Source organism: Neolamprologus multifasciatus, chromosome 18 (assembly GCF_963576455.1).
Source record: "Neolamprologus multifasciatus chromosome 18, fNeoMul1.2, whole genome shotgun sequence".
Taxonomy (NCBI): domain Eukaryota; kingdom Metazoa; phylum Chordata; class Actinopteri; order Cichliformes; family Cichlidae; genus Neolamprologus; species Neolamprologus multifasciatus.
Window position 1 is genome coordinate 27351749 of NC_140456.1, and position 12179 is coordinate 27363927.

General features: G+C 40.7%; 1 protein-coding gene and 1 long non-coding RNA gene across 2 annotated transcripts in view; both read right to left on the reverse strand.

Annotated features, from left to right (window-relative positions):
- gpr158b (G protein-coupled receptor 158b) overlaps positions 1 to 12179 on the reverse strand; it is a 77169-nt gene that overhangs the window by 28274 nt on the left and 36716 nt on the right. The window contains exons 4-5 of the mRNA XM_085139264.1: positions 7145 to 7356; positions 4625 to 4693 (exon numbers count right to left, since the gene is read on the reverse strand). Coding sequence (XP_084995390.1) covers positions 4625 to 4693; positions 7145 to 7356 — 281 coding nt within the window. The remainder of the gene's footprint in view (positions 1 to 4624; positions 4694 to 7144; positions 7357 to 12179) is intronic.
- LOC146498182 (uncharacterized) lies at positions 5509 to 7138 on the reverse strand. Its single transcript, XR_014870477.1, has 2 exons — positions 6586 to 7138; positions 5509 to 6549 (listed from the first exon to the last, which is right to left on the reverse strand). It is a non-coding gene; the product is annotated as an uncharacterized LOC146498182 (long non-coding RNA).

Here is a 12179-nt window from a genome sequence, read left to right on the forward strand (position 1 = left end):
TCTCAGCAAGGTAACCAACTCCTTTTGCTCCTTTTACTGCACCCTACTGTTAGCAGACTAATGCCACATGGAGCATAAACTCAAATCACTCACAGCTGCTCAATGATGGAAAAAGGCCAGTTGCCTGACTTCCTATAGCAGTGTGTTTTTGCCATCCCAAGATTTCTGACACATAAAGTATGAAACTGCAGTTACGGTTACCAGCGTTAACTAAACTTAACCAAATTAACCAGGACTGAAATCTTCAGTTCCACTTTAAGTATACTGTATGCAGTCCTGTAAAAACTAAGTATACCCATAAGAATGGACGCAGCAGCCAGAATCTGCTAATCAAAGGCACTCGCTTAACTGAACACCTAAAAGCAGAAATCTTGTTGTTTCAGTTTTCTGGTCTGACACGTTCAGATGTGTGTTAGCAAAATGACACGATCTTCCCAGCAGATATCCCAGCAAATTCTCGGGAGACGAAAGTGCAGATGTGTGACGATGAAGTGCACGTCACATTTGGAGAGAACCAAACAGCATATCACCACAAACACCTCATTCCAACAGTTAAGCACGGTGGTGGAGGGATTATGATCTGGATCATCTTGCAGTGATATCCTCTGTACACCAAAGTATTATTCACTCAAATGCGAGGCCATCTTTGTGACAACAAAAGCTTGGCTAAAATTGATGTACGAAAGCAAATCTGCAACCGAATGGCTGAAAAAGAAAAGAATCATCGTGTCAAAGTTCAGACCTCAGTCTAATTGAAATTCTGTGGTGGGATCTTGGAAGAGCTGTGGATAAACAAATGCCTGCAAACCTCAATGAACTGAAACAACATTGTAAAGAAGAGGAGATGAGAATAAGATGATTACTTTAAGTTATTACTGCTAAAGGTGGTTCGATAGGCTACACAATAATGGGGTGCACTTAGTTTTTCATGAGTGTACCGTGAAAATGTTCCTTTTCATGCTTCACAGTATTTTGATGGTGATATTAACAATTTGAAAGCATGACTTTTAAATGTAGCATAACATATCAAATCTGAGCATGTTCTCCAGCGCTGACGTTAGTAAAATAGTTTTGAGTGCTTGAGAATCAAAGTTTAAGAGTATAAGAATGCTAGAGCCAGTAACACAGCAGAAAAATACACAAAGAAAAACTAGATTTGGAAGGGATTGAAACAGACAGTAAAGTAAGTAAAGACGGAGCAAATGTGAACAACATCTTAACTACTCAACAGGTTGTTATTTTTCCCTCCTGTTTCAGTGTCTCTCCTCCTTATGTTCATCTGTCTCTCCTGCCTCGGTCTCAGTATAGTCTGTTTTCAGGATGTGCATCCTACTTGGCATCTTCACCTCATCACTTCCAGCTTTCTGCTTCACATGACAGCAAAACAATAAATCTGAACGGCACATAAGAGCTAAAAGTAGCTCTTATGTGCTGCTCCTTCCACCTACATACGGTGCAAAACAAAAACACGCAAATGGCAAATCCATGCACATGACCACAGGAAAATATGAAGCTCTGAAGCTACCTAAACACACTCATGATTAGGAATGGGTACCGGTATCATGGCACCGGTTCTGACATAAACGGTAGTAACCAGACCGAAAAGCAGCACACATTTCGGTGCTTTGTTTTTCCTGAGCTGTGATACACTTTAGATTCTAGCCAATCATTTTACGTTTCCGAGGATAGTAGGCGGGGCCAGGTACGTACGTTCTTTTAGAGCAGAGCTACAGATTAAAAATGCCCAAGGCGAAGCGGTCAAAAGTCTGGCTGTACTTCACAGCAAAATATGCAAACTAAGCAGCCTGCAACAAGTGCTTTAAGCTGATACTGTGATACTGTCAAAGGAGGTAACACCTCAAATCCGATGAAACACCTGGCAACGCATAGCGTTTTTTTTTAAAAAAGCCGAGAAATGCACCGTATTTGATAGCTTGCTGCGAGACCTCACACCGTGCACATCTACTGCGGGTGTAGCCGTAGCCCTGCCAGTGTAGCAGAAATGATGACGGATGATGATGGCAGCAGCAGCCGTTCTTCTCTGCGTGAATAGCTTAATGTTGTTCGTGTGTAATTTAGGTTGAGTAGGCTAACCACGTTATTACATTAATGCATGTAAGGTGAACTAGCAAACATTATCATAGCTACATGCGGCTGTCTTCTTGTTTGATGGCAGGTACTCCCTTCACCCTGGCCAAAAAGGCTAAAATGACCAAAGAAAAAGTGGAAAACAGTTCAACATGAGAGGTTTTTGGACAAAGTTTGTGTTTTTTCCATTGTTTAAGCACTGCTTCCAGCCAAGAATGATACCATATATGCCCCATAGCTGCAGAAAAGGCTAACATTGTTATCTTTTTACAAAAAAACAGCTGAACATGAGGTTTTTGGACCAATTTTGTGTTCTCCATTCTTTAAGCACCGGTTTGAGTACCGTTTAAGCACCGGCACCGTTTCAAAAGTACCGGTTTGGCACCGGTATTGGATAGAACCTAAACGATACCCATCCCTACTCATGATCCATCCATCACTCTGCCTACACACACACACACACACACACACAATACAGGCAGACAGACAGCGTCACAACCTTCTGCAGTACCACTCATGTGGACTACAAAATCACTGGGGACTGCGATAAAAAGCCATATTTTTATATTGCCTAGAAGAGAAGGTGGCCCTTCTGGTTTGCGTCCAACCTCCCAAGCGTCCTCCATCAATTAATCAGTAGAAGTATTTTTAAAACAACTTGTGCTAGAACTTGATGGACTGTTTAAAAATGCATTGAGCACCAGAGCAGAGCAGCTGAAGAGGTTTGTGGTGGCAGCAAAAAAAAAAAAAAAAATAGGCAACAGCAACAAACGTTAAGGCTGGGAGAGGGAGGCAGACACAGAGGTGAGAGAGAGAGAGAACATGCAGAGGAGCTAATCAAAGGAAAACATGAAGGGAGGAGGGGGGTGGGGGACAAGGAGGTAAGGTGGGGGAAAGGAGACCTTCATGTCTGCGAGGATGACAGAGCGGCAGAGTGTTTTGTGGGTGGGGGCTATTTTTGGAACTGGATTATCCTCGGGGTAAACTGGAGTGGATGGATGAATGCAAAAGCAAGAAAGGTGTGGTCACATAAGGATGCAATACCTGCAGCTCTTTGTCTGCTGCAACAAAAAACAGCTTCAGGTTTTTGTTTTTTTCATTCTGGGGAAAATGTCGTGCATACGGTTACACTCCAGTAACTTTAGAATAAGAACAAAATCTTTATCCCCGGACTTAGCCGAGCGATTGGAACTTCTTTCTTTCTGGCTGATTTTTTTCAGCCATCAGGCTTTGTGTCTGAGAAGAGCAGCGGCTCCACTGTTGGCAGTCTGTGCGAGGATTTGAAAGGAGTGAATTCCCTGGCTACATCAGATCTCTGTGTTATACGGCGCGCAGGTTTCTTCCATCTGCCTCCCTTCTAAAGATGGGCTCCTGACGCAGCACTCCAGGTGCAATGTGGGCTGAGTCCAAAAGTGTAAATACACACATATATAACGCAACACTGTCACCCGAGCACACGGACTGGCTGGCACATACAGCCGACGCAAACAGGCAAAGGCACACGTGGAAGAGAACGCACTTATTCTATAAGTGCGCACCAACTGTGATGTCCAGCTCGCTGTTGTTGCAATGATCCTAACTATAGTACTACAACATCTAGCTACAACTGAGGAAATGGGCTTTTTTTTCACATTACTCCAGTATTCCAGTCCTGGGTTGTTGACCCACCGCCTTGTTTATGAACTTTCCAGTTTTGTTCTGTTTTTGATATTTTCCGGTGATTCTTAGTTTCCCTTGCTATTTGCCTCGTCACATCTTCCCTGTACCTTTTTGCACTCACCTTCTTTTGAATTATTTCCATGACCTATCAATAAAACTGAGCTTTGAGTGCCTAAGCCTGCGCGTGGGATCCACATCCACACACTACATGACAAATATTGGACACTGAGAAATGATTTTCTTTCTTGAAAAGGTTTTTTTTTTCTTGACCACTTGACCTTGACCACTCCTTCCCTCTTTTTAAACCTGTAATGCTTCGGATTTGACCATCACACCTCTCTTTTGATATTTACTTTATGGCCAATAACTGCATTAGAAGAGCTTCATAGATGGTGAAATCACGTCTCAAACCTATTTCCATCTGTTTGGATATATGTGCGGTTTGTGTTTGTTCTCTAGTATACTTTTATAACACTATGAATGTTGTCCAGGAGAGACTTTTACCGATGCCCATCACTATTTCTTCTCCATCTCAGTGACAAGGGGCTGTTCGTGGTGCTCGACAGAGTGGCCTTTAAGCTCAGCTGCAAAATTGTGCCTGCAATGTGCAGACAAAAGCATGCATGCCTCATGGTAATTCATGCAAACCCTGTTCCATCAGTTATTTATCAAATAAAACCTTAAAACTAGTCATCATAACGAACACATGCTTTTGTTTGCAAGTTTGTTTGGGTGCACTCTGTCTTTCTCCTGACAAAGCATACCCAGACGTACCCAGCTGCTTGTTTCCCTCAGACTTCTGAGAACTTTTATATTAAAAAAAAATGAAGTAGCAGTAAACTGGTGGGTGGCATGCAAGATCAATATGGACACTTACTGGGAAGTAGAGAAGTAGCGCACCAAACAAGATGGCTTCCAGCAGAATGAGACCAGATGTACGAATGCTCTGTTAACAAGGAGAGAGAGAGACAAAAACTCGTGAATCAATGACAGGGAGAGCTTGGTTATTTATGGATTGCTGAAGGATACTGAAAAAGAATGATTGGCCTGATGGTATCAGACGCTGAGGCTGCTGACGGGCATGCAAAAGTATCCATAATGTTGCTGCTGCTTGTATTGATATTTGTTCTGGATTTCCAGTGAACCTTTCTTCACATTCATTTTCTCTCTTGTATCTGCTTTGTCCTTTGGGGCCACCATAGTTTACCTTTCAGATTCTGCTGCTGCAAGTCAGACATAACAGCCACGACTTGCATGCAACTGCACGAAAATTCAAATGATACATCGCACAAATATATAAAATATATGTCTCTGAGTGACGACAGAACTTTTCTGGGTTGTATTTAATTACCACATTATTATTTTTATGTCTTTTATGTTCATCCAAAGGCCTCCAGGGACATCTCTTGTGAAGTGAAGAAATATGGGAGGTTCTGAGGCAACAACACGATTGTCTATAAATAGATCACCAGGAAAGATTTAAATGCCAGAGGAGTGATTGTAAATTGTAATTATTATCCTACACTGCAAGAATGTCACACTGAAATGAAGGAGGGCTGGGTACGGTTGACGGTAATGATGTCAGTGTAATAAGACAATAAAAATTACATTAGATTAAAATAAAATAAGATAAAATCAACTGGTCTGTCTTTATTTGGCTTTATTCTTGATGGTATACGATGGAGATTTGTGTGAATTTGCAATGCTTTAAGAAGCAGCTGTATGTCGTAAATATAGCAATATTTTTTTTCCAGTTTCTAGGTTGCATACTGAAATTATTTGAGGACAAAATCTCAAATGTCCTCTTTTAATCTGGGCATGTAATTCGCTGAACTGCATGCTGCCAGTGAGGCCAGGGAGGATCTTTTGCTACTCTGATGGCTTAGTACTGTGAAGGCGTGATCAGCTGTAACACAGCGGTTCCTATTTTCAAAACATTCGTGAGTTTGTCATAATCACTCAGTTTGAATTTAATCCCTGAAACCTTCGTCTTTATTTAATTTAAAATAATTTTCCATGACATTTCACTGACATTTCCAGTTAATCTTCGCTATGAAGGAGGTTTCAAATCAGGCCATTTGCCTTTGTAAAGCCACAAAAAATACTAAAATTGAAGAGTAGGGGAGACTGTCAGTGTGCAGCTTGGGATAAGCTCTAAAGCTGTTATGCCGTACAATTTCAGCATCCATCCACTTATTACCATATGCAGTATAGCGTCATTGTGGACCAAATATCCAAGTACACTCCGGACAGGTCGCCATTCCATGACGGGGACAGTTTAATGACACAGTTCAGTATCTTCCTTGTGCGAGTGTGGTCGCTTTAGTCTTTAGGTGAAAAAAAAATATAATGTAATCTTGCAATCTTCAGGTAATCTTTGGGTATTCTTTGCCAAGGAGGTTATGCTTTTAGTAGTGTTTGTGTATGTGCGTGTCATTTTTAATGTTTGTACTACAGCTTGAAAGTTTTTGAATGAATTCTGATGAAACTTATACGGGTCAGAGTCAGGTCATGAAAATGTGCCTTATTTTCAAAAGCTGACAAAAATTTTATAGCTTCCACATTATGATTCTTATAAGAGTGTTGTGTCTTGTTAACATAAAGAAAGTACCTTATAGAGTAAAATAGCATGTCACATGTGACCTCTGACCTCTCCTTCAAGGTCAATAGACTGATCTATAGGTCAAAGTGATATATAGAGCTATTTAAAGAAAAAAGTCAAAACTATGTGTATTACTGCCGTTGTTTTTATTGACAACACATAGGATTATAGGGAATATATATGTGGATTCTAATATGTTACTTTAACCTCTTCTTTAAGATCAAATAAGCTCAAACCTTCATAAAATGTATCTTATCTTTAAATCGTTGCTTGAAATTCTGCTGCCTTTCTTTTTATTTTCAGCATTTAGGAAATGATTCTGGTATATGGGGATTCTAAATATCACTTTTTTTGGTTTGCATCCAAATAGCATGTCGTATTTGACCTCTGACCTCACTTTTACACTTAAAATCTGCCAATTATGTCAAGTATATATTAAAATGGGTTTCAACAAAGCCTTTGCACTTGTTTTTACTGCGCTCCAAACGTCTTAAAGTACATTTAAAAAGAGCAAAGAAAGCAAAATGTAAATAAATGTAAATACTGTGCACAGAGCTGCCTTGGTGCAGGTTTCCTCTCTCAGAGTGCTTCTAGGTTTTTGACTATTTCAAATTCTCTCTAAACTTTGCACTGAAAAAAATTGAGATTCTGAGTGCAGGCCGGCGTAAGCTCTACTGACATCACCACACATGCCAAACTCCCTCCAAAGTCTAAACTAAGTAGTAGAATAAGCTGTTAAGCATGTCCCTATCCACATTAGAAAAGCATGCAACCGATAATTTGCATTCTCCTTACCTTGTTTCTCCTGAAGTGGTAGACCACCACCATACTGGCCAAGTCCAGCATCATGCAGAGACCCTGGAAGGAGGCCACAGAGAGCCTCAGAGCGCCGTCCTCCTGCACCAGGCAGGGCGTGTCATCCCGGCAGTAGGGACAGCCCTCGCGGCACGGCAGGCACTTGCTGGACACGTCGGAGGATTCGTCTCTGTGAGAGCCCTGCTCCTTACCTGAAGATGTGAATACACTTTAGATTTGTTTCATTATCACTTATCTTATGTTGTTCAAGTTCAAAGAAAGAAAGCCTTTGCAAATTAAAATCTAATCACATCTCGGGACACAGGTCTGATTAGCACTGCAATTAATTTGCATTTAGCTGTCACAGGCTGACTCCTTATTAAATGCTCAGTTAATCAATTTCAAGGCAAAGAAAGCATCAAGCCAATGAATCAAAAAGCCTTGGGGAGATAATTACAAGAATGCAGCCTGTAATTAAGCAAATGATGGATAATGAAGGCGAGGAAGATACAATATTGTGTCACTGCTCTCTTCCTCAGTCTTGTTTGCCTAATTGTAGTAATATCAGCATGTGACACACACGGATTTGGAAGGGGTTTATCAATTCTATCCATGATTTTTTTATGTTTTCCCTTTGAGAACGTTCATTTTTAGCATGAACTGGTTCCTTTGAAACCTGAATTTAATCAATTACGTGTAAAGACACGACAGATGATGCAAGAAATATAATTCTTAATTCCAGGATATGTCAGCTGCAGTGGGATTTGCAGTCAATCTGTAGCTGAAATCCACAGACATGCAGCTCCTCGAGCAAATGATGTTTGATAAGCATGTAATTCCTCTGTAGGTCCCAGAGCTCATATGGTATGCGAATGCCGCGCAGTTTCACAATGCTTCAGCAGAGCGTGATTGTAAGAGAATGTGCTGAAATTTCTTTGATAGTGGTTAAAAAAAAATTTAAGCAAGAAGTGAATTTAAGTAGCCACTGAAGTGGTTTCATTCAGCTGAGAAAAGAATGCATGGTGGTGACTGTGATCTGAGACTCTGTATTTTTGCTGTGAATCACAGAGAAGCTGAATTTCACCTAATATATGTTTAGATACGCATAATAAGTGTTCACAAAGACAGGATGTTATTTTCTGTGTTTGCGTCCTTATGCAAATTCATAATGAATGTGAGCGTGATTCATGCTGCAACTGGCACAGTCTCATCAATGTCTGCCCTTTAAACTCCTCATACATAGATAGGCTCTATTATGTACATTTGTTCAACTGGTCATTAATGCAGATACCTAATCAGCCACTCACATGGCAAAAACTAAACAACAATTTATGCCTGCAGATGTGGTCAAAATGAGCTACATCAAACTGAAGCAGAATGAGGAAGAAAGGTGATTTAAATGACTTTGAATGTGGTTGTAGGGCTGGACTGAGGATCCCAGAAGCTGCTGATTTACTGGGATTTTTCCACACAACAATCTCTAGAGTTTACAGAGCCACCAAGATACGGTATGCAGAAGAGCATCTCTGCACAACACTTGGAACCTTAAAGCAGATGGGCTAAAGCAGCAGAAGACCACACGTGCTGTCAGCTGAGAACAGGAAACTGAGGTTCACCAAAACTGGACAATTAAAGACTGGAAAAACATCGCCTGGTCTGAGACGTCCCCAATTCTGCTGCAGCATTCAGATGGAAGGATCAGAGTAAAGAACAGATCCATTCTGCCCTTTCTCAGTATTTCAGGCTGGCGTTGGTGTAGTAATGGTGCAGGGGATTTATTTCTTTGCATACTTTGTGTTATTTGAATACCAGCACCTACCTGACAATTGTTGCTGACCATGTCCAGCCCTTTATGAACACGGTATACCCATGTTCTGATGGCTGCTTCCAGCAGAATAGTGCACCATGGCTCAATGACCTCAAACTGGTTTCTTGAACATGACAATGAGTTCATTGTACTCAAATGGCCTCCCCAGTCACCAGATCTCAGTCCAATAAAGCGTGACTGTTAATAAAGGTCTGGGTGGAAATCAATAGTGTTAAAAAAACAAGCAAGAAATGTTTAAAAGTGTTTAAATAGAGTATTGTGTTTACAAAGAGACTAAGTCCAGATAGGAAAAATGTTTTAATATTTAAAAAAAGATGAGAAGATGTCTAAAAAAACCACTCCGGAGGCCCATGCTGCGTGTACTTTTGACAGTCCCTAACCTCAGCTTGTCAATTTCCATCTACTTTCAAATGCCAGATGTCAATAAATAAGCACCAACTGTGGCGCATGAGTCAAGCTGAGTCAAACCGGACCTTGTTTTAGCCCACAGCCCATTTGTTGAGTTGTTGTTGTCAAACTTACTCCATTACTGAAGAAAAATGTCCTCGACCGACTTGCTGTAAAGACTGAATTTCTCCGAGTGTTATAAGGTGTGTGTGACAGGTTTACATTCGACAACCAGAGCACGTTGGGGATTTTTGGCGGAGTTGGTTTAAACAAATAGCAAATAACTTCTGGCCCAGCTGTGGCTCACACCGCACACATTATTCTGGTCTACATACTGAACCAAATGGCACAACTGTGACATCTCAACCTGAGGATCACATGCACAATCAATTTAGTCTAAAGTATTCACATTACTTTATTACTGCTTTGTTAGAAAGATGAGAATATAAACAGCTCAAAGATAAAGTATGTAGTTAGATACTTCAACAAAACCCTAATAACCAAAATCAGATGAATGCTGAAATTAATACAATACAGCCACCAGCCTCTCTCCTCTGTATCCCAGGGGCTATACAGAGAAACAGCATATTACCTTGTGCTGGCACAAGTGCAGTCTTTGTTCCATTTCTGTAATACCCATTCTGCCTCAATTGTAATAATGGACAAAATGTTAAGTACAAATTCGTTTTGAAAAATCCAATTAAAAATAATACATAAGTAGATCAAATGCAAAGGTTTTAAAGTGGGTACTTATTGCAAGCTATTACTCAGATTATGGTGAACTATTTTTTCTTCTTTCAGATGCTCAAGTTAGAGGTTAGCGAAATAGATCATGTGTTTTCATCTCCTTCCGTCCCGTGCATCCTTCTCTGCCACACCACATTTTGTGTGCATGTCCTCCTTCACCACATCCTATTTCCTCTCTCCCAGCAGCATCATTTTTCCGACACACCAGGCATCTTTCCTCCGCACAGCTCAGTCTCAGTCTTTTCCCTTGAACCCTCCAATCTAAGCTGTTCTTACACTCATTCCTGAGTAACAATGGGAATTAGCATCATCTACATCTGTGTTTGTGTGTGTGTTACGGCTGCCATGATTAGACAACTAGTCACGATCATGTCGACTATCAAAATCATCAACGACTAATTTAATAGTCAAACGCGTTGTTTGAAGCTGTGTAAGATCCTGAAAGACGCAGGAATAAGTAGCAGAATTTAAGAGTGTAATAATGGACTGAAACAGAAGATGGCAGCAATGCATCTACAAGGATGCCAGCTGCCGTTAAATGCTGAAGAAGAAGAAGAAGAAGCAGTCTCCGGTATAGTAGCTGTGTCCAAATTCGGAGGCTGCATTTGTAGGCTGATTACGTTACAGCGAAGCGACGAAGGCTGTCCAAATTTGAAGGCTCCTCCAAATGCAGCCGACAAATGTGTCCTCCTTTTCCCCAGATTTAAAGGATGGGTCGGGTGTAACCTTCGTGGCCCAATCTATCCCAGAATTCAGAGCGTGGCTCAGCCAATTCCAGTTTCCAACAATTGCGACAGCTACTTAGTTTTAATATTACTCTTTCTGGGTCACAAAATAAACTTTTAAGATATTTTAAGGCGAGAATAGAGCTGCGTAAACTTCAAATATCTGCTCAGTTTATCAAGACATCACATATTTGCAAAAGTGCTCTGATGTTTTCAGAGACGTCTGTTACCCCGCTAGCTCGATAGCTGACCGAGAGGTCAAGGCTCACTGGAGCCGGCGAGAACAGCGAACTCCCTGCACATCGTTTTCAACCCTCCCGCAATCTTTCGCTACTCAGGTTAAACATGATATAAGTCACTTGTATAACTTATATAGTTATAGTTTTTACGCAGCTGAATAAACGTCAAACAGAAAACTGATTAAACACAAGTGTGATGGTAGAGAATTTACTCCAGTGTCCTGTTATATTTTAGGAGCAAAGAGCAGACGGCTAATTTTATTAAACTCCACCGAGACAATCTGCAATCAGTTAGCACATACCTTAAACACTCAAAGCTGTAAGCTAATGATAGTTATATAAAAGCAGATGCATGCTGGTGCAATAAGCTGTAGGTTTTACGTCCAGTGGGTGCATGATCTGATTAGTCGACTAATTGCAAAAATAATCGGTGACTAGTCGACTATGAAAATAATGGTTTGTGGCAGCACTAGTGTGTGTGTGTTATCTAAAATTTTTGTATCATAAATTTGTGTTTGCATTGTCTTTTGTTTGATTTGAAGATCGAATCATTCTCACAGTGGCTTGAAGGCAGACAGAAGAAAGCTTGGTTCATTTTTCACACATCTGTCACAGGGGCCAGATGTTCACAGTGATACCACGGCTCTCAGTTTGAGCACAGGCGGTCCTTCCAAACCACTTAAACTACTGCAAGTAAAAAGTGCTTTTCAGTTTGTACATTCTTCACAACTGTTGGTTTTTCTCCCTAATGTTGTTTGTTTTTTGTAATTTTGTTTATTTATTTATTAATTTTGCAAAACTGTACTTGCACAGCTTCTTCAGTTCATTGAAGCTGCTGCAAAGCATAAATTGTATACTCAAATTTCTTGCTTTGGGTCTCTTTGTGTGTAGCTGCACGAAGACTAAGACTGATGTTCCACGAGTGGAAATCAGGGTTGCAACTGCAATGCAATCTGAGTCACAGCGATTTTTAAAGAGGTGATCTGCATGGGGTTTGGAAGATGAGTTTCTTCACAGACTGAGCGTTTTGACTACATCCTTCATCACACTGCATTATAATAAAGCTCCAGCTTAGCATATCAACCCCCCTGGGGTGCTGCATTGTTGGA